At 44.2% G+C, this 26942-nt stretch overlaps 1 protein-coding gene across 5 annotated transcripts in view; it reads right to left on the reverse strand.

Moving 5' to 3' along the window:
- Positions 1 to 19596, reverse strand: part of ERGIC2 (ERGIC and golgi 2) — a 45984-nt gene extending 26388 nt beyond the window's left edge. For 2 of the 5 annotated variants that reach the window (XM_073328437.1, XM_073328438.1), the window contains exons 1-6: positions 19395 to 19591; positions 7220 to 7268; positions 6589 to 6637; positions 5644 to 5789; positions 2794 to 2902; positions 694 to 740 (exon numbers count right to left, since the gene is read on the reverse strand). In XM_073328437.1, the coding sequence (XP_073184538.1) occupies positions 694 to 740; positions 2794 to 2902; positions 5644 to 5749 (262 nt within the window). In that variant the 5' untranslated portion in view covers positions 5750 to 5789; positions 6589 to 6637; positions 7220 to 7268; positions 19395 to 19591. Of the gene's footprint in view, positions 1 to 693; positions 741 to 2793; positions 2903 to 5643; positions 5790 to 6588; positions 6638 to 7219; positions 7269 to 16222; positions 16278 to 19394 lie in introns of all 5 variants that reach the window. The other 3 variants (XM_073328435.1, XM_073328436.1, XM_073328434.1) reach the window with 3 other exon arrangements.
- Between the last annotated feature and the right edge of the window lie 7346 nt (positions 19597 to 26942).

Genomic DNA, 26942 nt, shown 5'->3' on the forward strand with positions numbered 1-26942 from the left:
ACATTTAAAATAACCCATGAGAGTAGGGAATGGGGTACTTGTAAATCAAAAGAATTATGAGACAAACTTCAGCATCACACAATCTAAAAATATTATAGCTGTGTAAGACCCATGAAAAGAGGGATTCAACATAGAACGTAGACAAAACCTTAACACCAACAATCTGTCTTGGAAAAACTGTTTTCTCTGTCAGTCAAGGATAAAAAAAAGAATCTTTTTGCGGATACAGACTAACACGGCTGCTACTCTGAAAAAAAAAAAACAACTACAATGTAGACAAATGTAATTTAATTACCCACTGCTTGTTAAAAAAGAGCTGTGAACCTGTGTTTAACGATTACAAAGGAACTGACTGAACACGGCCAACCTTAGCATGAAACTAACCCTCTCTCTGTCTTAGTTTTGTTGTAAATGCCACCAAACAGCAGAGCACGTTTATGATCTGCCTGACTTACGACTTTGATAAATTGCTCCTGTCTGCTCTCAGTTAACTATGCCTAATCCTGTGACTCAGGAATAAAGCTACATATTATTGCTCAACAAAATCTAGAACAATCATACTCTCTTCTTGGACAGCCAAAATCAAGATGTCGGAACAAGTTATCATAAGCATGTTATTTTTAATCTGAAAGCAATACCAATTTTTTTAAAAAACCACAACCACCAGCACTGTCATGCTGATGGAATACTTACATTGACACTTCATGGCAACAGTAATATCTATATTGATTCTTAATTTACTGGAAGACAAAAAAGCAAAAATTTGCAATATTAAGTAAATTTAGTACAGATGCCAAGACAAAATAACTATGTGAGAATATGTACAGAAATGCACTCCAAGGGCAAAATGAATACCAGCACAGGTAAATACTATCCCCGTAGGCAGAGAATTTTAGAGACTAGTTTAGAAAGTCACCCAGTGTCCTAGTCACCACTTTAGCCTTTAATACAAGACAAGATGAGTGGCAAAGGGAAAACTAGTTTCATAGAAAAATTAAACATTGCAATTAACTTTAAAAACTAAATGAAATATGACTGGTTCAGGAATTTAGCTACCTCTTATAAAACCCCAAAGGTTGCAGAAAAGCAGTGTCTCCATTGTCAGTAATATTTTGAAGTATATTTTCAGGAGACTGTAGTAGCACACAGCTCCCAATGAATTTAGTGGAATGGGAGGTACAGGGGGGCCACAAAGCTAAAACCCTGTGCAAGGATTTGAACATCTACTTCTTGCTTTAGCCCCAGAGCACCCATGGGGAAAAAAAAAAATAGTGGGTGCTCAGCACCCACCAGCAGCCCCACCAATCAACTCCTCCACGCGCCACAGATCAGCTGTTCAGCAGCATGCAGAAGGTGCTGGTGGGGGTGGAGGAGGAGGAGCGGGGGCAGGTGGAGGTGGGAAAAGATGAGGCGGGAGTCGAGCACCCCCTAGGAACAGACAAAGTCGGCGACTATGTCTGCAGGAGCAGGTTTTTATTTCATTTCAGTGAGAATCCTACACGATCACAATTCAACAGCTGCTCTGTCGGACTCAAATTGGGATCCAGCTGCCAGAAAATGCTATTGCCTTTGGTACCGACTTCTGTTTTTGAAACCAGGACTTTTCAAGCACCAAAGTACAGCCACTTTTAAAAGCAGGACTTTTCAAGCAGCAAACGAAAACAAACAAAAAGTCATATGAATCCGGACTATTCCTTCTATCTATCTGAGGTACTTATATGGCCTCTATATCAGTAATATCGGAGCACATCACAATATTTAATGTGTTTATCCTCAGAACACCCTTGTGAGGTGAGTACGTGCTATTAAATCCCATTTTACAGATGGAAAATAGAGGCACAGGCAGGCTAAGTGACTTTGCAAAGAAACCTCCTCACCAATATATACTTAAGATGCAGGTTGCACAGTTTAAAAAGGGAAGGTTTGCTACACTCACCCAAGATAGCTTTTCAGCCAAACTTAAGAGACACTTTGACGAAGGAGCCAAAGGCTATGTAACTGCGTGCAATAGGAGGATGTCAGTCTGTTCGAATGGATTTTTCTTTGAGGGGCAAAACCTGAGTTTTGCATGCATCTCACTTAAATCTACTATAGAAATTCTTTTTCTGAATAAATAGGTCTTTTTGAACTTTTGACATAACACAATCACCACTTTAAGCCAATTTTCAAAAATGTACATCACATCTGTGAACTGGGTTACAGGATTTAAATACACAAAACCCGATCTTCAGAGGCACTGACCACGTTCAGCTCCCACTGACTTCAAGTGGAGTTGTGAGCACGTAGCACCTCAGAAAAATCAGGCAAGCACATGGAACTGACAGCAAGAGTATCTCCAGCCAACCTCAGTTGTCATGACATGTAGTAAGATGACAAGCAATCTTCAGATAGTTTGGTCGTCGACAGCGAATTGCTTTAAAATTAATCTTCAAACACTCTGAACTGCACTCAGAAGCAAAACAAGAAGCATACTGACAAAAATGCTGAAAGAGTGCCAGAACAGCACCTTGGTTTTAAGTGTTAGATTTGGCTGAGACTACATCCAAAAAGTTGCTGGATTGAAAGCAAGTCTCTTCCCTCTTCATGGAAGGCGGATGTGTTTCATTTTCTTACTGAACCTGGCCCCAGCGTATTAAACAACAAAACAAAAAGTAAATCACCTGTTTCCATTTTAATTTCAAACTGTAGTTGCTAATGAGTGGCAAGAATATTTTAAATTCATTCTTTTTCAGAACAGCTGATGAAATGCAGACAACTTAAATATAAAAGAAATTCTAAGGAATAAAAAGTTACCTAGTAAAATCCTTGTCTACTTCATATTCATATTTCATCCAGGTGTCTCGATACACCATAAACTCCAGTATGGTTAATAAAGCCATAGCTGTAAATGCTATTAAAGAAACTGAAAAATCAAAAAGAAAAAGGATCAGCTTGTGAGAAAATGTTATTTACTGCTGGCATTTACAAAAAAGAAACAATAAAAAGAATTTAATACTTAAGGAAGGCATTTTTGTGCAAATAAATGAATTTATTGAGTTCAGGTCTTGACTATATTTATCACAAATAAGCCATAAGTGCAAAAATTCTCTTAGAAACACATCATCAACTGTACAATTTTCTCATTTACATAGGAAAAACAAAAATACTGAAAGTCCCAATCCAAAAATATATTTTGGGTATGATGGGCTGTGTCCTCAGAAAACATTTCATAGAGTCCATAAAAATTTTCTCCCTCCACTTCAAGGATGCCACATGATAACAACTTTCTATGAATAAGGGGTGCTGGATGGACTTAAGTCCATCATTGCTGATCCTTTTTCAAATACAAAGATAACCACAGGGCAAGATCAGCTTTCCAGCTACTTATTTACAGAAGTGCCCCATCATCATGGTATCCAGGTGCTCTGCCCTCTGCTCAAAGGCTAAGCATATTGTGTGTACAATATATCCATCACCATGCACAGGGCCTGAAAATCAAATCCAGCTCCATTACAATGACAGCACAGGCTACTAAACACAGAGCCCGTTGGGATTTTCGGTATTCACACAGAAGATTTCCTTTAGTTAAAATAGCCTGAATAAAAAGTAAACCCTGATGTTTGCAGCATTACCCTGTAACAGATATGATCAGTTCCTGTATATCCTTGGGAGACCTTATTGAATTAAGTTTAAGTAGCTTTAGGTCTATTGTTTTAAATGAATAGTTTATATATGATTGTGTTCTACTCCATGCACAACTCCTTCTAACTAAAAGCAGTCAGTGGTGATTAAGGCAAATCAGCAAGGTTGCAACCCCCACAGCAATGCACCAGCTCCTTGGGAAGCTCACATATACTGGTTAAAACTGGATTCTCCCCGACCAACAGACAAAGAAGAGACTTTTGGATAAACAGCCTGAGTTTAAACTGACTCAAAACCTCCTTTCTGGGTCAGCAAATGGACAGGACCTTCTGCCCCAGGCAGGGCCCCAATCCTCATGGAAAGGCTGACACCTACCGGAGCCTGAAGTCAGAGTTGCGTGACCTCTCGTAAGCTTTATAGAATGTGTGTAGGTTCTTTAATATTTATAATGTTTTCTCTGTAATGCTTTTCCCTTAAGAATAAATGAGTTTGCTTAAAAAGAGCTGGGTGGTAACATACAACTGCTAGTATTTACGCTATTCATATAGTCTCTGGAGAGAAAACAAAGTGCAGATGCTGGCCTGTTTAGGCAGTCTGGCTTGCTGGGAATACCACAGAGTAGGCAGGGAACTGTGCAGCCTGGAAAAACCGCAGTCTACAGGGAGATAGATGCAGCTGTGTGCTAAAGAGAGGTGACAGTTGAAGAGCTGGGAGCCTAGAGTGGATGCCCTTGAGGGATTACGGAGGGGGAATATAGGTGCAGTTGCCCTGAACTGTGGCAGACCCCACGTACCTTTCTCTAACTTAAAATGGTTAAGACTGGGCAAGAAATGCCTAGGGGGCACGAAATGCCTTGGTACCAATCAGGCTTATAGAACTTGGGCTTTCATATCACAGATTTATGCTTCTAGTCTCAGCCAAGGAAAACAAATAAGGGAAATAAGATGCACCACTCATTCAATAAGAAGAGGTAACCTGTGGAAGTCACTTGTGCATATCAATCCAGTAACAAGGCTACCAGCCTCTTTTTGTAATAATTATAGATGCACAAAACTCAGCCCACTTTGTGTTTGATTGAGCAAATGAACACATTAAAAAGCACCAAAAACTGGATTAATGGTCAATTTCTAATCCAAGATGTGCATTGCATACATCCTCATTGGAACTGAGAAATTGTGCATAAAGTCATGCTATTGTGAATACACACAGAAATACAGTAAAGATGTCTGAGGTTCATCTGGAGACACATGCTGTGCATTGCCAGCTAGAACCATGACTCTGGCCTGGTCTGACACCTATAGATAGAAATGAGAGGAGCCCAGGTGAACACTGAGGCTGTAGTCTGCACAAATACCTTCAGTGGAGGGGGTATTACAGAATTACTGAATGCTTCCCTCACCCTGCTAACATTGCCTCAGTCTTCCAGAGACTAGTTAGGGAAGATGATTCTTTTCGCATCTGATGTTAAAGTGATATAGAGCTGGATATCACTTGTGTATCGCTGGTATTTCAGTCCATGCTGTTTCACATGGTCATGGCTTCGTATAGATGTTGAACAGGATAGGGGAAAGACCAATCCTTGTGGGACTCCACAAGTGCAGGCTTTGGAAGGAGGGACACAATAGACAGTCTTATTTTAGTGTAGCTACAGTACACTTCAATTGTATTCCGTTTAGAAAGTATGCACAGCATGTTGGGGGGGGGGGGGTAAATTCATAACTCTCTCTAAAGCTCATTTTGTTAATTTATATCATAGGTGCACATATACCCCTTACATCTGTTTGATTCTTAACTACTGGACAGAATTTCCCATGTGACAGATTCATACATTTTGTCCAACAGCAGGAGAAACAAATTGAGCCATCACCTGAAAGGGATTAGCTACGGCACCGTATAGGTCTTTTAAATCCACATTTGTAAACTCATGTCTTCCCACAACTGAAACATTTACTACCAAAATGCGCTAAAGAGACTCACCAAATTAATCAGGCCAGCCATCACCAGTGTCTCAGTAAGGCTTACCTGTTCCACCACTTGTTGAAGTCTCCACATAGCTCTCAGGAACCTTTGGAAAGGCATCCAACTCTTTCATCAAATTCAGTGTCTTCTTCCGATTCAATCGCCTCATCTTCAGCAGATTCCCCCACTTCCTCCTTCATATATTCACTCTATATTGAGAATAAATTGTTCCAATTAGAGACACCAACAATCCAGCTTCAGCCCTAAAATTGACTGATTATAGGAATAAATTCTATGGTCTACGTTATGCAGGGGGTCAGCCTAGATGATCTTAATAATTGGTGAATAATTTACACTTAGAAATCTTTTGATGAAAGATGCAATGTAACGCCTTCAACATTCATTATAATATATTCTTTCCATTTTACACAACTAAATGATCATCATTATTGACAGATATTGCAGTTAATTAAGATTAAAGTCAGTTCTAAGTTAAATGTACTAAAGCCAAACTTCTGACAGTGAATCGAAGTCAGTGCCTTAACTAATGGAGGATGTCTAACATGCTACATACGACTCAGAAGGATTCCACACTCCTCATCGTGCCCCCACCACCCCCCATGTTCAGCTAAGGCAGATTTATACTGTATGCTAAAGAAAGAATCATCCTGTCAATAATCTGATCATTACTAGTGAAAAAGCAGTATAATTCATAGTGTAAAATTCATTCAAAGACCGATGTGCAACTAAAAATTGTTCATGGACAAAATTTCCTTGAAGGAAGTCAAAATAAGCCTTTTTTTTTTTTTTAAGCTTGTATATTCTGGATACTCATACCGGCACATCTTTTTGTGCTCACAGAAGTAAAGCCATTTGTTTTCACTGCACATGACACATGCCTGAAAATTGCACACCAAATTCTAACACAGGTCACAATCAATCAACTTCCCAATATGCCTACGCTTTTGAATTAACTCACACAAACCCGCAGCACACAAGTTGTCTTACCTTGTGCTGATGACTGTCTTGCTGTTCTTAGGTAAGATGGAGTGATGTACTAAAAAGAAAGAACAGAATCCAAAGTAACCTGTTAACCCGTATATGTCCAGACTCCTAAGACTGCCCCAAAAGTCATATGCAAATTATGTGCATATGCCCAATGGGAAAATAAAACTGCTGCCCTGACTCTCTCCCTTGTTCTGAGTTTTCCTGAAACGCCTATAGCGTTATTTATGCAGGTTGAGAGTGGAGGAAGGATTGCTGAAGCAGGTCAGCGGAGACTGGAGAGAGGCTGGAGCAGGTCAGTGGTGCGAGAGGGTTTGCAGGCCAGAAAGATGATGATGCCAACAAGTAAGTGGGAAGAGAAGAAGGGAAGGACGAGAGGCTGGAGCAGGTCAGGAGAGTGAAGATGGGTGGAAGACAAGGGGATTGTTAGTGACAGTCAGGTGTAAAGGGGAATGAAGTAGGGTGGGAGCGGTGCTGGAATGGGACAATGGATGAAGCAGTTGGTGGGGGGTGGGGAGTGCTGGAGAAGAACATATTACATATCAGAGAATCTAACACACAATATTTTAAACGCCACAGATATTTATAGTTTTGCATCAATATCCAAAAAAGATCAGCAGACAGGTTGTCTTACCTTGACCCTTTGTCTCTCTTGATGTTCTTCGGTATTTTGAAGTGAGGTTCTAAAACAAAAAGAAGGAATCCCAAACAAGTCATAATCTAAGTGGCTATTTCGATTATCAGCAATGCATCCATGCCTATAAAAAACTTGAAATTACAAAGTTTACATGTGCATGAAAATCTTTAGTGCTGAGAGAATCTGCCCAGCCTCCAAACATGCCCTTTTTGCTTCTGCACATGCTCACCCTCCTACTATTGTCTAATGGGCATGTACAACGCATATGACCATTAAGGCAAGTGAAGCCCCAATGAAGCTGCTGCCCTTACTGTGCCTTTTGCCCGAGTTGCAATGCGGATCCACTTTCAAAAATGCCCCGAAATTTGATAATCCAGGTTGAAGCCAGGAATGGGTTCAAGAAGAGAGCAAGAAGCCAGGAGCAAGAAGAGAGAGAGAGAGGGGAGGCTAGAGTGGGCAATGGTGTGTGAGTGTGAGAGAGTGTGTAATCGATCCAGATTGGAGACAGGGGTGGGAGTGGAGCAAGTAGAGGACGTAGAGAGAAGAGACTAGAGTGGGCAATGCTGGTGAGAGTGAGTGTGAGAGTGTGCGTGCCGGGGAAAGAAAACTATTCAATATTATAATTTTAGCTAATTACAACTTAATACAAGTTGTGACTACCTCCTTTACTATAAGACATTTTTCTAGTAAGTGCAAATAAAGGTAGGGAGACACTGTGAATGAATTCCTTGCTAACTGGTCATTATTACAACTATGGAAGAATAAAAAATAGGGCTGTCAAGCAATTAAAAAAATTAAACGGCACAATTAATCACGCTCTTAATAATAGAATACCATTTATTTAAATATTTTTTGATATTTTCTACATTTTCAATATATTGATTTCAATTACAACACAGAATACAAAGTGTATAGTGCTTACTTTATATTTTTTATTACAAATATTTTCACAGTAAAAAACAAAGTACTATTTGTCAATTCATGTAATACAAATACTGTAGTGCAATCTCTATCATGAAAGCTGAACTTACAAATGTAGAATTATACACAAAAAAAACCTGCATTCAAAAATAAAACAAACAATGAAGGCTCTAAAGTTTTACAAGTCCACACAGTCCTAATTCAACCAATCGCTCAGACAAACAAGTTTGGTTACAATTTGCAGGAGATAATACTGCCCCTGTTTATGTCACCTGAAAGTGAGAACAGGCATTTATATGGCACTGTTGTAGCTGGCGTCACAAGATATTTACATGTCAGATGCACTAAAGATTCATATGTCCCTTCATGCTTCAATCACCACTCCAGGGGACATGTGTCCACCCTGCTGATGGGTTTTGCTCAAAAACAATCCAAAGCAGAGTGGACCAACATATGTTCATTTACATTATTTGAGTCAGATGCCACCAGCACAAGGTTGATTTTTTTGGTGGTCCGGGTTCTGTAGTTTCTGCATCGGAGTGTTGCTCTTTTAAGACTTCTAAAATCAGTGCTCCACACCCCATCCCAATCAGATTTTGGAAGGCACTTTAGATTCATAAACCCTGGGTCAAGTGCTGTAGCTATTTTTAGAAATCTCACATTGGTGCCTTCTTTGCATTTTGTCAAATCAGCTATGAAAGTGTTCTTAAAACAAACATGTGCTGAGTCATCATCCGAGATTGCTATAACATGAAATATATGGCAGATGTGTGCAGGTAAAACAGAACAGGAGACAGAATTCTCCCACAACGAGTTCAATCATGAATTTAATTAACACACTTTTTTTTTTTTTTTTTATGAGCATCATCAGCATGGAAGCATGTCTTCTGGAATGGTGACCAAAGCATGAAGGGGCATACGAATGTTTAGCATATCTGGCACGTAAATACCTTGCAACACCAGCTACAGACGTGCCAGGCAAACACCTGTTCTCACTTTCAGGTGACATTGTAAACAAGAAGCGGGCAGCATTATCTCCCGTAAATGTAAACAAACTTGTTTGTCTTAGCAATTGGCTGAATAAGTAGGACTAAGTGGACTTGTAGGCTCTAAAGTTTTACATTGGGTTGTTTTTGAGTGCAGTTATGTAACAAACAAACAAACAAAATCTACATTTGTAAGTTACACTTCCATAATAAAGAGAGGTTTCAGAGTAGCAGCCGTGTTAGTCTGTATTCACAAAAAGAAAAAGGAGTACTTGTGGCACCTTAGAGACTAACAAATTTATTTGAGCTTTCGTGAGCTACAGCTCACTTCATCGGAAAAGAGATTGCACTACAGTACTTGTATGAGGTGAACTGAAAAATACTATTTCTTTTGTCTTTCATTTTTACAGTGCAAATATTTGTAATCAAAAATAAAAATATAAAGTGAGCACTGTACACTTTGTATTCTGTGTTGTAACAGAAATCAATACATTTGAAAATTTAGAAAAATACACAAAAATATTTAATACATTTTAATTGGTATTCTATTGTTTAACAATGTGATTAATCACGATTAATTTTTTGAGTTAATCGTGTGAGTTAACTATGACTAATTGACAGCCCTAATAAAAACCATTAACGATATATATGAAAAGATGCACTGTTCTTTTTCCTGAACTGCGCTATTTGGAGAGAACTTTATAGGTTCCAATAAAAATTACTGGGCAAATCCTTCCCCAGGGATACAAGCACGGAGAGCACTGAACACAGTGGAGTTATTGTGATTTCTCTGTGCTAGCACTACAGATATTTCTACAGCTTTACAGTGCCTCGACACAAACAAAAATTGCTGCACAGAGAGCCCCACACAGGGAAGAGAGGATCTGATACTTCCAAGAGGGAAAAGAGGGGCGTCCAGAGGAAACTGATAGAAGAATTTAAGCCAGTGGTTCTCAACCTATTTACCATTCTGGACCACAAATGCAGCTCTCTGTGGGTTACGTGGGACACATCCACACAATATATATACACTGTATGGCCATGAGGATGTCACCTGGGTTGCAGCTGTGTGCTGATTGGGCCGCAAGCGGACTGCAGGCTGTGGGTTGAGAACCACCGATTTAAACAGTCTTTATACAACATAAAAGAGCATAAAGGACATTAAAACTTTTTTTTAAAGGATTTGCAGTTCATCTTTAAAGGCCTCAGTTCTGCAAAGGTCTATGCACATGCTTAACTGCAATTCATATGGGACTACTCCTGTGTGTGTGCGCAAGTTTTCCAAGACCAGGGCCAAGGACTGCTGTTACAGTAATATCAAAAAGGGTGGGATGCATTAATCAAAAGGAAAACATGGGCTGAATATCAGAAGAAATTTGCTAAGGATAAGAACTGATACAATGAGCAATAGCCTTCAAAGGAAAAGGATGGAAGCCAAATGCATTTAAAACAAGACTGAACAAAGCACTGGTAAATGTTTCCAATTGGTCATTTTAATCTCGTAATATTCCCTTCTCACTTTCAGGGCTTGAGTCTCTCCACTGCCTTGTACTTTGCGTAGTCATTTGCATCTGTGATGCTACCAAATCAGAATGGTAGGGCTGGATTTTCCTTCTCATTTACACCACTATTACTCCACTGATTACTCTACAGTCTGAGTAGAGAATCCGGCCCTTAAACACCGCAGAAGACACCCATACTGATTTCAGTATTGAAAGGAAAAAGCAAATTGGTCAATAGATTTCAAAGGGTGTAGACATTTTGGGAGAGGTGTACAGTACCTGGCACAAAGTGCCTAGCTCTAGAACGCAGACACTGACAGCCAGCTCCTATGCAACTAGAGGAGCTAGTGAACAGGAGCAGCAAGCAGGGGAGTTTTGACAAGGAGTTTAGAGAGGGAGCATGAAAGCTAGATAGAATGTTTATTACATGATAAACTTAGAGTAATAAATGCCCCCCTCAAAAAAACCCCAAAAACACACAACCTGCAAGAGTAAAAATAATGCAGGCAGAAGGGCAGCAGCGGAGTGGACTGAATGCAGCATGTACGATCACCTGAGTGTGGGCAGGAGGCATGTGTGCATTCGGTGCAAGCAGCTCCATTCCCCTCTGAGATAAGTATGGGCTTGAGACAAGAGTGGCTGAACTGAAGGAGCTAAGGGAAACAGAGGTACACAAACAAGACCTTCTGGGCCACATTAGAGCAGTCTCACACTCAGTCCAACAGCCACTGTGCTATTGAAGAGGATGAAAGTCTTAGGGAAGGAGAACATCAAGCTAGAGCAGAGGGAAATGATCCCACAGTTTCAGATTATGTTATGGTATTTTCTCACACTGAGGTTACCTCTCCAGGGGAGGGGATCCCCGTTATTAGGAAGAGACAATAGTAATCAGGGATTTGACTATTAAAATACATATAGTTGGGTTTGTGATGACTAGGAGAACTACATGGTGAATTGCCTGCTGGGTGCAAAGGTTGCAGACCCCTCGAGACATCTAGACAGATGTATGTGCAGTGCTGGGGAGGAGGTACATTTAAGTGATGGTCGTGATACATTTAAGTACCAATGACACAGAGAACGGTAGGAAAGAGGCCCTAGAGGCCAAATGTAGGCAGCTAGGTAGGAGATTGAAGTCTAGGACCTCCCTGGTGGCATTTTTTGAAATGGTTGCAATGCCATGCACAGTGCCAGTGAGACAGGCAGAACTGAAGGATCTCAATGTGTGGATGAGATGATCATGTTCAGAGGAAGGATTTAGGTTTATTAGGAACTAGAGAACCTTTTGGGAAAGGAGAAGCTTAGACAGGAAAGATGTACTAGCCAGATTACTAGCATGTAAAAATAAAAAGGTCATAGAGGCATTTTAAAACTAAGGGTTGGGGGAAAGCCGACAGATGTAGAGAAGCACACAGTTCAGACAAACATATTCCTTAAGGGAGGATTTACTAAAGGGTATACTCTATATCTTAGTAAAGAGGAGAGGATAGAAGCTGATAAGAGTACAGATAGGAGCTGAAGAGACAGTCAAATGAAAAAAAGAGTCCCATTCAGTTACATCACATGAACGGAGACAACTAAATAGTGACACATTTTATAAGTGCTTGTATACAAATGCATGAAATCTAAGATGGGTGAACTTGAGTGTCTGGTATTAAATGAGTACACTGATATAATGGACATCCAAGAAAGTTGGTGGAACAAGAACAGTCAATGGAACACAGTAATACCAAGGTATAAAACATATAGGAATGACAGAGTAGCTCATGTAGGTGGGGGAGTGGCATTATATGGAAAAAAAGAAAACATACCATCAAAAATAATAAAAGTCTTCAATTAATCAAACAAGATCATAGCATCACTATGGATGGAAATTCCACGCTTGAATAATAAGAGTATAGCAATAGGAATATACTACCGAACACCAGACAGGATGGTGATGGTGACTGAAATGCTCAGGAAGATTAGAGAGGCTACAAAAACATAAAACCTAATAATAATGGGGGCTTGCAACTATCCCAATATTGACTAGGAACATGCCACCTCAGGACAGGATGAAGAGATAAAATTTGTAGATACTCATTTAACTTAAAATAAGGAACTACACAAAAATGAGGAGGCTAGTTAAATGGAAATTAGAGAAATAGTCACAAGAGTGAAATGCCTAAAAGCTGCATGGACAGCATTTAAAAACACCATAATAGAGGCTCAAACTATATGCATACTCCAAATTAAAACAAAAACAAAAAAAAAAACAGTAAGAGGACCAAAACAATGCTAGCATGGCTAAACAATAAAGTAAAAGAGGCAGTTAGAGACAAAAAGACATCCTTTAAAAACTGGAAGTCAAATCCTACTGAGGAAAATAGAAAGGAGCATAAACTCTGGCAAGTTAAGTATAATTAGGCAGTCCAAAAAAGACTAGCAAAAGACACAAAAATTAACAGCAAAAGAATTTTTGTTTACATACATCAGAAGTGTGCCAAACAATCAGTGGGGCCACCACACAGTCAAGGTGCTAAAGAAACACTGAAGGAAGACAAGGCCATTGTGGAAAAACTAAATGAATTCTTTTCATCGGCCATCACTGCAGAGGATGAGAGAGATATTCCCACACCTGACCCATTCTTTTAAGATGGCAGATCTGAGGAACAGTCCTAGATTGAGATGTCAGTAAAGGAGGTTTGGGAACAAATTGATAAATTAAACAATAACAACACTCTAGGACCAGGTGGTATTCACCTAAGAGTTCTGAAGAAACTCAAATATGAAATTGCAAAATTAACTGTGGTATGTAACCTATCACTTAAACCAGCATCTGTTCCAGATGACTGAGGATAGCTATTGCAATGCCCCCAATTTTAAAAAAGGATCCAGAAGTGCCAATATGCCTATCTTTAGCACCAGGCAAACTGGTTGAAACTATAGTAAAGAACAGAATTATGAGATACACGGATGAACACAATTTGTTGGGGAAGAGTCAATGCGGCTTTTGAAAAAGGGAAATCATACCTCACGAATCTATTAGAATTTTCTGAGGGGGTCAAGAAACACATGAATAAGAGAGATATGGTGGATACAGTGTACTTGGACAAGGTCCCTAACCAAAGGCTCTTAAGCAAAGTAGGCAGTCATGGGATAAGAAGGAAGGTCCTCTCATGGATCAGTAACTGGTTAAAAGATAGGAAACAAAGGGTAGGAATAAATGGTCCATTTTCACAATGGTGAGAGGTAAATACGATGGTCCTCCAAGGATCTGTACTGGGACCAGTACTATTCAACATATTCATAAGTGATCTGGAAAAAAGGGGTAAACAGGGAGGTGGCAAAGTCTGTACACAATAAATATCCTGAATAATTTTGTAAATCCAAATCAGACTGAAGAGTTACAAAGGGGTCTCACAAAACTGGATGACCGGACACCAAAATGGCAGATGAAATTCAATATTAATAAATACAAAGTAATTCACACTGGAAAACATCATCATTTTGTATATATAGTTGGGATTGAGTCTAAATTAGCTGTTTCCACTCAAGAAAGATCTTGAAGTCACTGAATAGTTCTCTGAAAACATCTGCTCAATGTGCAGCAGCAATCAAAAAAAGCTAACAATCTGTTAGCAACCATTAGGAAAGGGATAAACAGAAAATATCATAATACCCCTATATAAATCCATGGTACACCCATACTTTGAATACTGCATGCAGTTCTGGTCTTCTTATCTCAAAAAAGGAAAAATTAATAGTCAGCCAGTTTAAAACAAACATAAGGAAGTACTTCTTCACACAGTGCACAGTCAGTCTATGGAACTCATTGCCAGGGGATGCTGTGGAGGCCAAAAGTATAACTGGGTTCAAACAAAAATGAGATAAGTTCATGGATAGGTCTATCAATGGCTATTAGCCAAGATGATCAGGGATGCAATCCCATGCTCTGGGTGTCTCTAAACTTCTCACTGCCAAAAGCTGGGACTGGACAACAGGGAATGGATCACTTGATAAGTTACCCTGTGTCTGTGTGTATAAAAACATCTTCTGTATTTTCCACAGTATGCATCTGATGAAGTGAGCTGTAGCTCACGAAAGCTTATGCTCAAATAAATTGGTTAGTCGCCAAGGTGCCACAAGTACTCCTTTTCTTTTTGCAAATACAGACTAACACTGCTGTTACTCTGTACCCTGTTCTATTCATTGCCTCTGAAGCATCTGGCATTGGCAACTCCAGAAGACAATACTGGACTAGATGGACCGTTAGTGTGACCCAGTATGGCCATTCTTATGACATTATCCAAGGGGAACTGAGCATCTCGTAATCTTCAGGCACAGAGTTGCTTGCCAGGAACTAAGATGACTAACGGGGACATTCTCTGCCAGGGATATATTTTGATCAGTACTAACCGTTTTGTCATTATCAATACTGCCTTAGAGAAAAATTCTAGAACTGCATCACCTCCCTTTCAAAAGGATTGAAACTTGAGATCTTTCTACCAAATATCCAACACTTACAGAGCAGAAAAAAGACAGACTGAAAAATTCTATGCAACCCTGAACCCAAGGCCTAAGGAAACCTGATAAACATGTGGGAAAAAACAAGCCATGATATAGAACATGAATACAGAGTTACTCCCATTTCCAATATTTCAGAGGGCAGAGCAAGTTCATCAGATAAGGGAATCTCAATGTGAGCGCCAAAGTGAGTAAAGTTTGAAAAGACACAACTGCATTCCTCTTGGTATTAAATAAAGGTATTTAAATTTCAGAAAGAGAGAGAACTAAAAATTAGAAGGAACAGAAAACAAATCTGTGGAAAAGGGGAGTAGCTCCAGTCTTTCAGGGCTCTGGAAAAAGCTGACTTGTGAAGGGGGGACCCAGACAGGAACACAATTAAGTTCTCATTGAATTCTGGTCAGTCTGTCTTGGGCATTTTGGTGACCATTTGGTGACCCTGGTGCTATTTGGACAATGATTAACTGCATTGACACACAAAACAGAGACCATAGGAAAAAAGAGCAACATCAGCTACAGTAGGCACAAGACTGGGGCAAATATGACTTCATGTGACTTGCATTCTCCTTATCCTGGAGTCAGCTGGCTCCCAGTGCAAGTTACAGCATTCTTAAGGCTCTTATGTCCAGCAGCCAATGCCATAAGGTGCCATTCTGCAGCCAGAGATTATCTTGGCCCAACTCCCTTTGCCCCCTGAAATGTTCCCTACAATGCGGGCTAGAAGGAGCAATAGTCACAGAGATACAGTGGTTGGCTTTACATCACCAAGGATCTGGATCTGCCAGATTGCTTGATGCTATGCATCACCAGCAAGGCCACAGGGTTTTGTTTTTTTTAAAAGACACAGCCATCTCCATAAAATTTTATGGAAACAAAATATTGCAGTAAGATTATTTTTCTGAATCCAAGATAAAACAGTGAAAACACTTTAACTGTAATAACATTCAATTGCATTATGCTAACTCAGCATACACACTAGCCATAATGCATCTTAATTCTGTGCTCTTTCAAACACACCTCTAAGAGACCGCAGCCTATCAGCAACTGCCGAATTACCTTCACCAGCTAATCAGCAACTGCCAAATTACCTTCGTCATTAGATAAAGGGACTGGAGAAGAAAAATGAAGTCCACCTGGCAAAGACTGAAACATGTCAGAGGTTTATTATGCTTGAAGGAAAAGAACTGGCCCTTCCCTACTGTCTTCTTTCTACACAGATTTAGTTAACTACAGTATTTAACAAAACCCATACCACAATTTGAGAATAGGATTAACTCATCTAAACAAAGAGTAACATTCTTGCTTTTTAAAAAAAAAAACACATCAGTGATTTGTGCAGCCCCTGGTATGGGTGGGGCGGGGAAGGGAAATCACCTAAGAGGCTTAAAGTCTTCAGGTTTGAGACAAGTCACAAAAGAAACAGGACAGAGAAAACAATTTCTGAGAACTAGGATGTTATGATGCAGTTTAGCCCAGTAACAGATATGTGCGTTCACATGTACGAGCACATGCACAGCCTGGAATATTGTAACTATGCTGAAGATGTCAAAGGGAATGATAGAAGCACATGGGGGATGAACAAAGTGATCAAATTATGAAACAAATTTGGAGACTTCTCTTCATACCTTTCTTTTAAATGAAAATAATATTATGCACTTGACTTTAGGGTCAAATCTGAAAACTGTAGGTGGAATGCATAACAGCAAATTCAAGTTCTGGCAGGCCAGACAACTACCACTGAATTTAACCCCCAAAACTATTACAACAGCAGCAGCCAGCGACGTGGGACTCAATTCATTAATGTTAGTGAGGCACTTTGTCAGTGAGAAGGGGCAAGCAAGATGTGCTTAGGACTATTCTTCTTCTTCTTGGTAAAGGGGGAACTACAAGAGCCACAAACACTCAGTATCCCAAGGGAGGGGGGCGAGGGGACAAGAAAGATGAGAGATGGTAAGATGGGGACGAAGGGAACGCGTAGAGGAACAAGTAGGAAGATGAAGGGGGGGGGAGGAGAAGGAATGAGGTGAAGGGGTGTGCAGGAGATACAATCTGATGGGGGGGGAATAAAAGAAGGGCGGGGGAGGCTAGGGTCAAGGAGGACATATGGGGGAAGGGAGCTAGCCAGGGCTAAGAGGGGCATCTTTGGAGAAAGAGATAGGGGCAAGAGGTTGGGAAAGGGAGAGGAAGGTTACAGGTGGAGGGAGTGGGAGGGGCTGAGAAAGGGATATGGGAGACAGCAGGATATATAGGGTGAGGGGAAAGGTATGTTGTGGAGAAGACAGAAGCAGGGGCAGGGAAAGGGAAGTGTCAGGGATATAAGGGGCATAGGGTGAGAAGAGCAGACACGATGTGTTGGGGATACAGGAGATTCAGGAAGAGAGGCAGGGACACAGGGCTCAGGATGGGGGATCCATGGGGCAAGAGGATGCAAGAACAGAGGGCTCAGGGTGAGGAGGGACTTGGGTTTGAGGGACACATGGGTGTAGACTCAGAATGAGGTGTAGCAAAGGGGATTTGGGAGATACATGGGAAGGGGGCTTGGCAAAGGGGATTCAGGGTGTGGAGGGGCTGGGGGTAGGGAGATGCAAGGGACAGGGGCTCAGGGTGAGGAGGGGTATGCAGCTTGGGGGATACGTGGATGGGGAGAGGACTCAGGGCTGGGAGGGATTTGGGGATACATGGAGGGGGGCTCAGCGTGGGGAGCAATACAGGGTTTGGGGGGAAAAGTGGGGAGGGGACTCAGGGTGAGAAGAGATACAGGGTTTGGGAATATGTGGGGATGGGGGCTCCGGGTGAGGAGGGATATGGGGTTTGGGGGATAGGTGGGGAAGGAGCTCAGGGTGAGGAGGAGTATGGGGATACATAGGGAGAGGGCTCAGGGTTATGGTGGTCTGGAAGGGTATGTGCGGAGAGGGCTCAGGGTGGGCAGGGGGAGGGGGCTCGGGGAGGGGGGTATGGGATTTAGGGGATACATGGGGAGCTCAGGGTAGTAGGGATATGGGTTTGGAAGGGTACATGGGGAGGGGGCTCAGAATGGGGAGGGGTTGTGGGATACGTGGGGAGGGGGCTCAGAATGGGGAGGGGTTGTGGGATACGTGGGGAGGGGGCTCAGAATGGGGAGGGGTTGTGGGATATGTGGGGAGGGGGTTCAGGGTGGGGAGAGAGTTGGGGGATATGTTGGAAGGGGGCTCAGGGTGGGGAAGAGTGCAGGGAGAGGGGGCTCAGGGTGGGGAAGAGTGCAGGGGTGCGGGATATGTGGGGAGGGGGCTCAGGGTGCGGGATATGTGGGGAGGGGGCTCAGGGTGGGGTGCAGGAGATACACGAGGAGGGGGCTCAGGGTGGGGTGCAGGAGGATACGCGTGGAGGGGGCTCAGGGTGCGGGATACATGGGGAGGGGGCTCAGAGTGGGGTGGGGAGAGGGGATTCACAGGGAGGGGGCTCGGGGTGCAGGATACATGGGAGGGTTCAGAGTGGGGTGGGGAGGGGGGGTTCGCGGGGACGGGGCTCGGGGTGCAGGATACATGGGGGGGTTCAGAGTGGGGTGGGGAGGGGGGGTTCGCGGGGAGGGGGCTCGGGGTGCAGGATACATGGGGGGGTTCAGAGTGGGGTGGGGAGGGGGGGTTCGCGGGGAGGGGGCTCGGGGTGCAGGATACATGGGGGGGTTCAGAGTGGGGTGGGGAGGGGGGGTTCGCGGGGAGGGGGCTCAGGATGGGGAGGGGTGCGGGAGATATGCGAGGAGGGGGCTCAGAGTGGGGTGGGGAGGGGGGATTCGCGGGGAGGGGGCTCGGGGTGCAGGATACATGGGGGGGTTCAGAGTGGGGTGGGGAGAGGGGGTTCACGGGGAGGGGGCTCAGGATGGGGAGGGGTGCGGGAGATATGCGAGGAGGGGGCTCAGAGTGGGGTGGGGAGGGGGGATTCGCGGGGAGGGGGCTCAGGATGGGGAGGGGTGCGGGATACATGGGGAGGGGGCTCAGAGTGGGGTGGGGCGGGGAGGGGGGATTCGCGGGGAGGGGGCTCAGGATGGGGAGGGGTGCGGGAGATACGCGAGGAGGGGGCTCAGAGTGGGGTGGGGGGATTCGCGGGGAGGGGGCTCAGGATGGGGAGGGGTGCGGGGTGCGGGATACATGGGGAGGGGGCTCAGAGTGGGGTGGGGTGCGGGGGATAGGCGAGGAGGGGGCTCAGGGCGGGGAGCGGTGCGGGGGGCAGGGACACCGGCGGTGCTGAGGGGCAGAGCGGCTGGGAACGGGGACAGGCGCCTACCTCCCGGCCGGCCACTGACCGAGCAGCGGTGAGCGCTTCCCGGCGCTCGACTCCGGCAGCCCGTGCCTGCGCCTCCGGGTCTGGAGCGGGTGTCTTCCGGGCCAATGAGAAGGCCGCGCGTGCCCTACCGCCAGCAAGCACCGAGACGGGCCGGCTGGAAGGGACCGAGAATGTGCCTGTCTAGCACTCCGCGGAGGCCGCGCTCTATGGTTCTGCTTCTTGCTCCTAGCCGGGGCGTTCCCTTCTCCCCTCACGAGCCGTCCTACACGCCCGGCCGGGCCGGGTGACGGGACGCGCCCGCTGCTCCGGCGTCGGGATCCAGCCGCTCAAATGCAGCGATTGATCCGATTGGCAGTAGCAGCCACCGCTCCTTGTCTGCTGACTTAACAGAGCCTCTGGGGGTCGCGTTTCCAGGCTCCCGCCCCCGCCCCTCAGCCCAAAGGCTGGAAACAGCCTTTGGTTTTGTTTTTTTTAAAGGAGCTGCGATTCTTACAAAATCCCAGGACTCCCGGAGCTGGCGCTAAAGGAAATCACCCAATAACATGAAACTCTTGATAAGAGCATGAACATTGGCAATGCAGCATCCTGCCATCAGCTCCTGTCCCGCATCCACAGGTTCGGCCGATCGCAGCTCCCACTGGCTGCGGTTCGCCGCTCCAGGTCAATGGGGGCTGCAGGAATGGCGGCCAGCACATCCCTCAGCCCACTCCGCTTTCCTCAGCCCCCATTGCCCTGGAGCAGTGAACCACAGACAGTGGGAGCCGTGATCGGCCAAACCTGCGGATGCGGCAGGTAAACAAACCGGTCCGGCCCACCAGGGGTTTTCCCTGAACAAGTGGGGGACTGGCTTTGAGAACCACTGATCTACACTACAGAGTTTTGTCAACAAAAGTTATGTGGACCATCGAAAAGCGCTATAATAACATCACTATTGCGTGTTTGCACTACGCTCCCTCTTTCTGTAAAGCGTGTCCACAATTGGTGCTCTAACATCAACAGAGAGAGCAGTGCACTGTGGGTAGCTATCCCATGGTGCTACTGTCCACCTTCTGCAGGTAAGACTTCTGGGAAGGCAGAGAGGATCACAGGATGTCATGGGGCGGGCTCAATGTCCCATGATGCATTGGTTTCCATCCCAGCACTCTGTGGGCTTCTGAATGGAGGGATCTTAGTGTTATGCAAGTCTGGGTTGACAAACCGTGGCTGCAGAATTTTTGGATGTGGAAAGCCACCACGGGCAGCTGGTGAACCGGCCATTGGGGAGGCTAGCCCCTGGCCCCTCCCTTTCTGCCCAAGGCCCTGCTCCTCACCCTCCCCTTCTACCCTCCCTCCCCTGCAGGGACCCAGAGCACCCCCACTGTGGCCACCAGGCCCCCTGCCCCAGCTCCAGAGCTCTGGTTAGGCCTCCAGAGCTCTGGGCGGGCCCCCAACCACAGCCCTGGAGTGCCGCCAGCCCCAGAGCTGCGGCATGGTCCCAGTGCCCCAAGTGCCAGGTGGGCAGCGTGGCTCCAGCACCAGCTGCCCCGAGTCCCGGTGGAACTGCAACGCCAGCCCACCCCAGCCCCAGCCAACCTGGGCTACTGTGGAAGAGCAGGAAGGAACTGCAGTGCGGGAAAGGGCCTGGGCCCCTGGGTGGGGCCACGCCAGGCTGTTTGGAGAGGCACAGCCACCTGAGGCGGGGAGCTCAAATGACACCCCCATTACCCCTCGCTTGGGCCAAAAATTTGAAAGGTCTCAGTTCTGCCTTCCTCCTGTTCTGCTCCTCTCATGGTACTGCTCTGCTACCTACCCCAATGAAAGAGAACTAACAACTTAAAATGCCTTGTTCAAAAATTTTAAGTAACACTTAACTTTCATAAAAAGAAAAGGAGTACTTGTGGCACCTTAGAGACTAACAAATTTATTTGAGCTTTCATGAGCTACAGCTCACTTCATCGGATGCATGCAGTGGAAAATACAGTGGGGAGATTTTATATACACAGAGAACATGAAACAATGGGTGTTACCATACACACTCTAACAAGAGTGATCAGGTAAAGTGAGCTATTACCAGCAGGAGAGAGAGAGAGAAAAAAACCTTTTACAGTGATAATAAAAGAGGGCCATTTCCAGCAGTTGACAAGAATGTGTGAGGAACAGGGGCGGGGGGGAATAAACATGGGGAAATAGTTTTACTTTGTGTCTTTACTTCCAGTCTTTATTCAAGCCTAATTTAATGGTGTCCAGTTTGCAAATTAATTCCAATTCAGCAGTCTCTCCTTGGAGTCTGTTTTTGAAGATTTTTTGTTGAAGAATTGCCTCTTTTAGGTCTGTAATCGAGCGACCAGAGAGACTGAAGTGTTCTCCAACTGGTTTATGAATGTTATAATTCTTGACATCTGATTTGTGTCCATTTATTCTTTTACATAGAGACTGTCCAGTTTGACCAATGTACATGGCAGAGGAGCATTGCTGGCACATGATGGCATATATCACATTGGTAGATATGCAGGTGGCCGAGCCCCTGATGGTGTGGCTGATGTGATTAAGCTCTATGATGGTGTTCCCTGAATAGATATGTGGACACAGTTGGCAATGGGCTTTGTTGCAAGGCTAGGTTCCTGAGTTAGTGTTTTTGTTGTATGGTGTGTGGTTGCTGGTGAGTATTTGCTTCAGGTTGCGGGGCTGTCTGTAAGCAAGGACTCGCCTGTCTTCCAAGATCTGTGAGAGTGATGGGTCGTCCTTCAGGGTAGGTTGTAGATCCTTGATGATGAGTTGTTGTTTTTTCTCTCCTGCTGGTAATAGCTCACCTTACCTGACCACTCTTGTTACAGTGTGTATGGTAACATCCATTGTTTCATGTTCTCTGTGTATATAAAATCTTCCCACTGTATTTTCCACTGCATGCATCCGATGAAGTCAGCTGTAGCTCATGAAAGCTTATTCTCAAATAACTTTGTGAGTCTCTAAGGTGCCACAAGTCCTCCTTTTCTTTTTGCGGATACAGACTAACACGGCTGCTACTCTGAAACTTAACTTTCAAATGCCTGAACAGCAAATGTAACTTTTCTTGTCTGCATAGTGAACACTGGCATTTTTATCTGTTTGAATAATCAAAGTGGTGCTTTCCGTGCCTTCTTGGTTGCAAAGATTTGAACTGCTTTCTGCTGAAGGTCCACAGTCTGGGCCAGCTCATGCTCTATTGAGATGGTTGCAAGGCCGACCAGCCTCTCCTCTGTCATTGTGGAGCGTAGATCTGTTTTTATTAACTTCAGCTTGGAGAAGCTGCGTTCTCCACTGGCAACAGTTAAAGGAAGTGTCAGAAGTATGCACAGAGCAACAAAAGCATTTGAAAAGAGGGTGGTCATCTTATCATAGAATCATAGAATATCAGGGTTGGAAGGGACCTCAGGAGGTCATCGAGTCCAACCCCCTGCTCAAAGCAGGACCAATCCCCAACTACATCATCCCAGCCAGGGCTTTGTCAAGCCTGACCTTAAAAACCTCAAAGGAAGGAGATTCCACCACCTTCCTAGGTAACGCATTCCAGTGTTTTACCACCCTCCTAGTGAAAAAGTTTTTCCTAATATCCAACCTAAACCTCCCCCACTGCAACTTGAGACCATTACTCCTCATTCTGTCATCTGCTACCACTGAGAACAGTCTAGATCCATCTTCTTTGGAACCCCCTTTCAGGTAGTTGAAAACAGCTACCGAATCCCGCCTCATTCTTCTCTTCCGCAGACTAAACAATCCCAGTTCCCTCAGCCTCTCCTCATAAGTCATGTGTTCCAGTCCCCTAATCATTTTTGTTGCCATCCGCTGGATGTTTTCCAATTTTTTCACATCCTTCTCGTAGTGTGAGGCCCAAAACTGGACACAATACTCCAGATGAGGCCTCACCAATGTCGAATAGAGGGGAACGATCATGTCCCTCGATCTGCTGGCAATGCCCCTACTTATACATCCCAAAATGCCATTGGCCTTCTTGGCAGCAAGGGCACACTGTTGACTCATGTCCAGCTTCTCGTCCACTGTAACCCCTAGGTTCTTTTCTGCAGAACTGCTGCCGAGCCATTCGGTCCCTAGTCTGTAGCGGTGCATGGGATTCTTCTGTCCTCAGTGCAGGACTCTGCACTTGTCCTTGTTGAACCTCATCAGATTTCTTTTGGCCCAATCCTCTAATTTGTCTAGGTCCCTCTGTACCCTATCCCTACCCTCCAGCGTATCTACCTCTCCTCCCAGTTTAGTGTCATCTGAAAACTTGCTGAGGGTGCAATCCACGCCATCCTCAAGATCGTTAATGAAGATATTGTAGAAAACTGGCCCCAGGACCAACCTTTGGGGCACTCCACTTGATACTGGCTGCCAACTAGACATGGAGCCATTGATCATTACCCTTTGAGCTCGATGATCTAGCTAGCTTTCTATCCACCTTATAGTCCAGTCATCCAGCCCATACTTCTTTAACTTACTGGCAAGAATACTGTGGGAGACCGTGTCAAAAGCTTTGCTAAGTCAAGGAATAACACATCCACTGCTTTCCCCTCATCCACAGAGCCAGTTATCTTGTCATAGAAGGCAATTAGGTTAGTCAGGCATGACTTGCCCCTGGTGAATCCATGCTGACTGTTCCTGATCGCTTTCCTCTCTGCTCAGTGCTTCAGAATTGGTTCCTTGAGGACCTGCTCCATGATTTTTCCAGGGACTGAGGTGAGGCTGACTGTCCTGTACTTCTCTGGATGCTCCTTCTTCCCTTTTTTAAAGATGGTCACTACATTAGCCTTTTTCAAGTTGTCCGGGACCTCCCCTGATTGCCATGAGTTTTCAAAGATAATGGCCAATGGCTCTGCAATCACATCTGCCAACTCCTTTAGCACTCTCGGATTCAGCGCATCCAGCCCCATGGACTTGTGCTCTTCCAGCTTTTCTAAATAGTCCCGAACCACTTCTTTCTCCACAGAGGGTTGGTCACCTCCTTCCCAAGCTGTGCTGCCCAGTGCAGTAGTCTGCGAGCTGACCTTGTTCGTGAAGACAGAGGCAAAAAAAGCATTGAGTACATTAGCTTTTTCCACATCCTCTGTCACAAGGTTGCCTCCCTCATTCAGTAAGGGGCCCACACTTTCCTTGACTTTCTTCTTGTTGCTAACATACCTAAAGAAACCCTTCTTGTTACTCTTAACATCTCTTGCTAGCTGCAACTCCAAGTGTGATTTGGCCTTCCTGATTTCACTCCTGCATGCCTGAGCAATATTTTAATACTCTTCCCTGGTCATTTGTCCAATCTTCCAAATGTGCACATATATTCCAGAACAGCCTTTAGAGTTGATCCTGCTGAAATGTATCTTGAAAGGGCTTTCAGTTCATCTTCTCCATCACTTGCATCAGTATCGCACATGTCATCATGTGTCAACACTGTCTCTAGTGCCCTGCATTGCTGGTGTAGGTCTTCTTCAGGTATAGTGAGGAGTTTTGGAATATCATAAAACATCCCAAATATACTGCTGTGTTTCTTGAACTGCATGAAACATCTTCAACTGACTGTATTGCACAATCTAGCACCTGGTTAAAGAATTCAACTCTGAATTGTTGTATGGGGTCTCCTATGGTTTTATCCCGTGCCTCATAATCAAAATGTCTTCTTCGGTGAATCTTGTATTCTTGAATGGGTGGGAAAATAGCTTCAGCGTGAAGTTCCTCTGCCAACTTCTGTGCACTCTTCAGAACATTTTGAAATCCCTCATCTGACTGGTAAGACTGTAGGTATGACTTTGCTTTGTCCAGTTGTTCCATTGCTCCAGATATCTCAAGGTCAACACCTTGGAGTCTCTTGCTTACAACATTTATTTCAAACGGTATGTCATGCCACAACACTAAGCCACACAGAAATTTGAAGTTCTGTACGTTTCTGGTGATTCCATTTTCCTCTGACACTGTTCTCCCATGAACAGTTCCTGTCATAGTTGCCATTATGGAGGATAATGCTATGGCATCATCTATCTTCCCAATTTGGTGTTTGATAGGTTTTATTGCCTCCACTCGACTTTCCCATCGTGTGGCACTCAGTGATTTCAGTGTCAGAGAGGATGTTCCCAGATGTTGCTTCAAATTTTGCCATTGATGAGTTGATGCAGAGAAAAATATATAGATACTTTGAATTACATTAAAAAATTTATCAGCCTCACTAGAAACTGATGCTGCATCACTGACCACCAAGTTCAATGAATGAGAACTGCATGGGACAAAAAAAACTTGCGGGTTTAACTCTCGGATCCGTGTCTGCACTCCTCTGTTCTTTCCTCTCATTTTGGCACCATTATTGTAGCCCTGACCTCTCATGTCAGCTATCACAATTCCCATATCTTCCAGCTTTTTAAGAAACACGTTTGTCATACCAGCACTTGTAGTATCATCAATGTCAATAAATTCTAGAAAATGCTCTCTGACAGTGACATTTTCACTAGGTTCACAAGCAGAGACATTTTCACTAGGTTCTGTTGTTGTTACAAAGCGCACCATTAAAGTCATCTGTTCCGTATGGCTGATGTCAGGTGTACAGTCCAGAATAACAGAGTAATATCTTGCTGACTTCAGATCTGCCACAATCGTCTGTCTGTTTGTTTGACTTTTGTTGCCAGTAACTGTATGACCTCATTTTGAATTGTTTTTCCAAGGTAGTGGTGTGTGTTCATTTCTTGGGAGGTGACTCTTCTTAGATGCTCCTCGAGTACAGCATCAAACTGAGCCATCAGCTCCACAATTTTAAGGAAGTTTCCATTGTTTGGCACATACAGCTGATCTGAAGTGCCACGCAGTGCTAGACTTCGGGTAGCGAGCATTCTCACAATGGCAATAAGCCTTTTCAGAACATTTTGCCAGTAAAGGGACTCTGATGCAATCTTCTCCTGATGCTAATCATCTATGGTGGCCTTTAACCTTAGTCTCATCTCAAGCTCTTTCCACCTATGGAATGCTCTCTGGTGATTTGCTGCCTTCTCATGGCATGCCAGATTTGTAGCCAGATTTTTCCAGTCCTTTGTTCCTGTGGAACCCAATGTGGCTGGAACATTAGACTGGAAGAGTTTGCAACCAAAACAGTATGCAGCATTCTGGGTTTTTGAGTACAAAAGCCATGGCCTCTCCACTTTGCCACCATTGGGGATTTCACACCAGTAATGTGATGGATGGAAACTTCTATTTTCATTGTCTTTGGGGAACATGAAGTTTTTTACTTGCTGTGGCCCACGCAGTACAAGGAAGTCCCTCAGGCTACTGCTCAAGGGAGTCCACAGTCCTGGATCATTTAGACTTAAGGAACTAAACTCAGCAGCAGCTGTTTCTTGCGCCTCCACTACACTCTTCTCTGATCTACACTTTTCTTCAGGAATGTGCATGGTTACATCCATTTGAGCTGGAGATATGGATGCTGCAGTAGCTGCCAGGTCACCTACACTCTGACTAACTGGAAAATCAGGCATCTCCTCACCACTCACATCCTCACTGCGGTTGGAAGGCTCACTGTGAACATTTGTGTCTATGTCTCTCAGGAGAGCTCCTTCCTGCTTCAAT

The sequence above is a fragment of the Lepidochelys kempii genome, chromosome 1 (genome assembly GCF_965140265.1).
Source record: "Lepidochelys kempii isolate rLepKem1 chromosome 1, rLepKem1.hap2, whole genome shotgun sequence".
In the NCBI taxonomy this organism is placed as follows: domain Eukaryota; kingdom Metazoa; phylum Chordata; order Testudines; family Cheloniidae; genus Lepidochelys; species Lepidochelys kempii.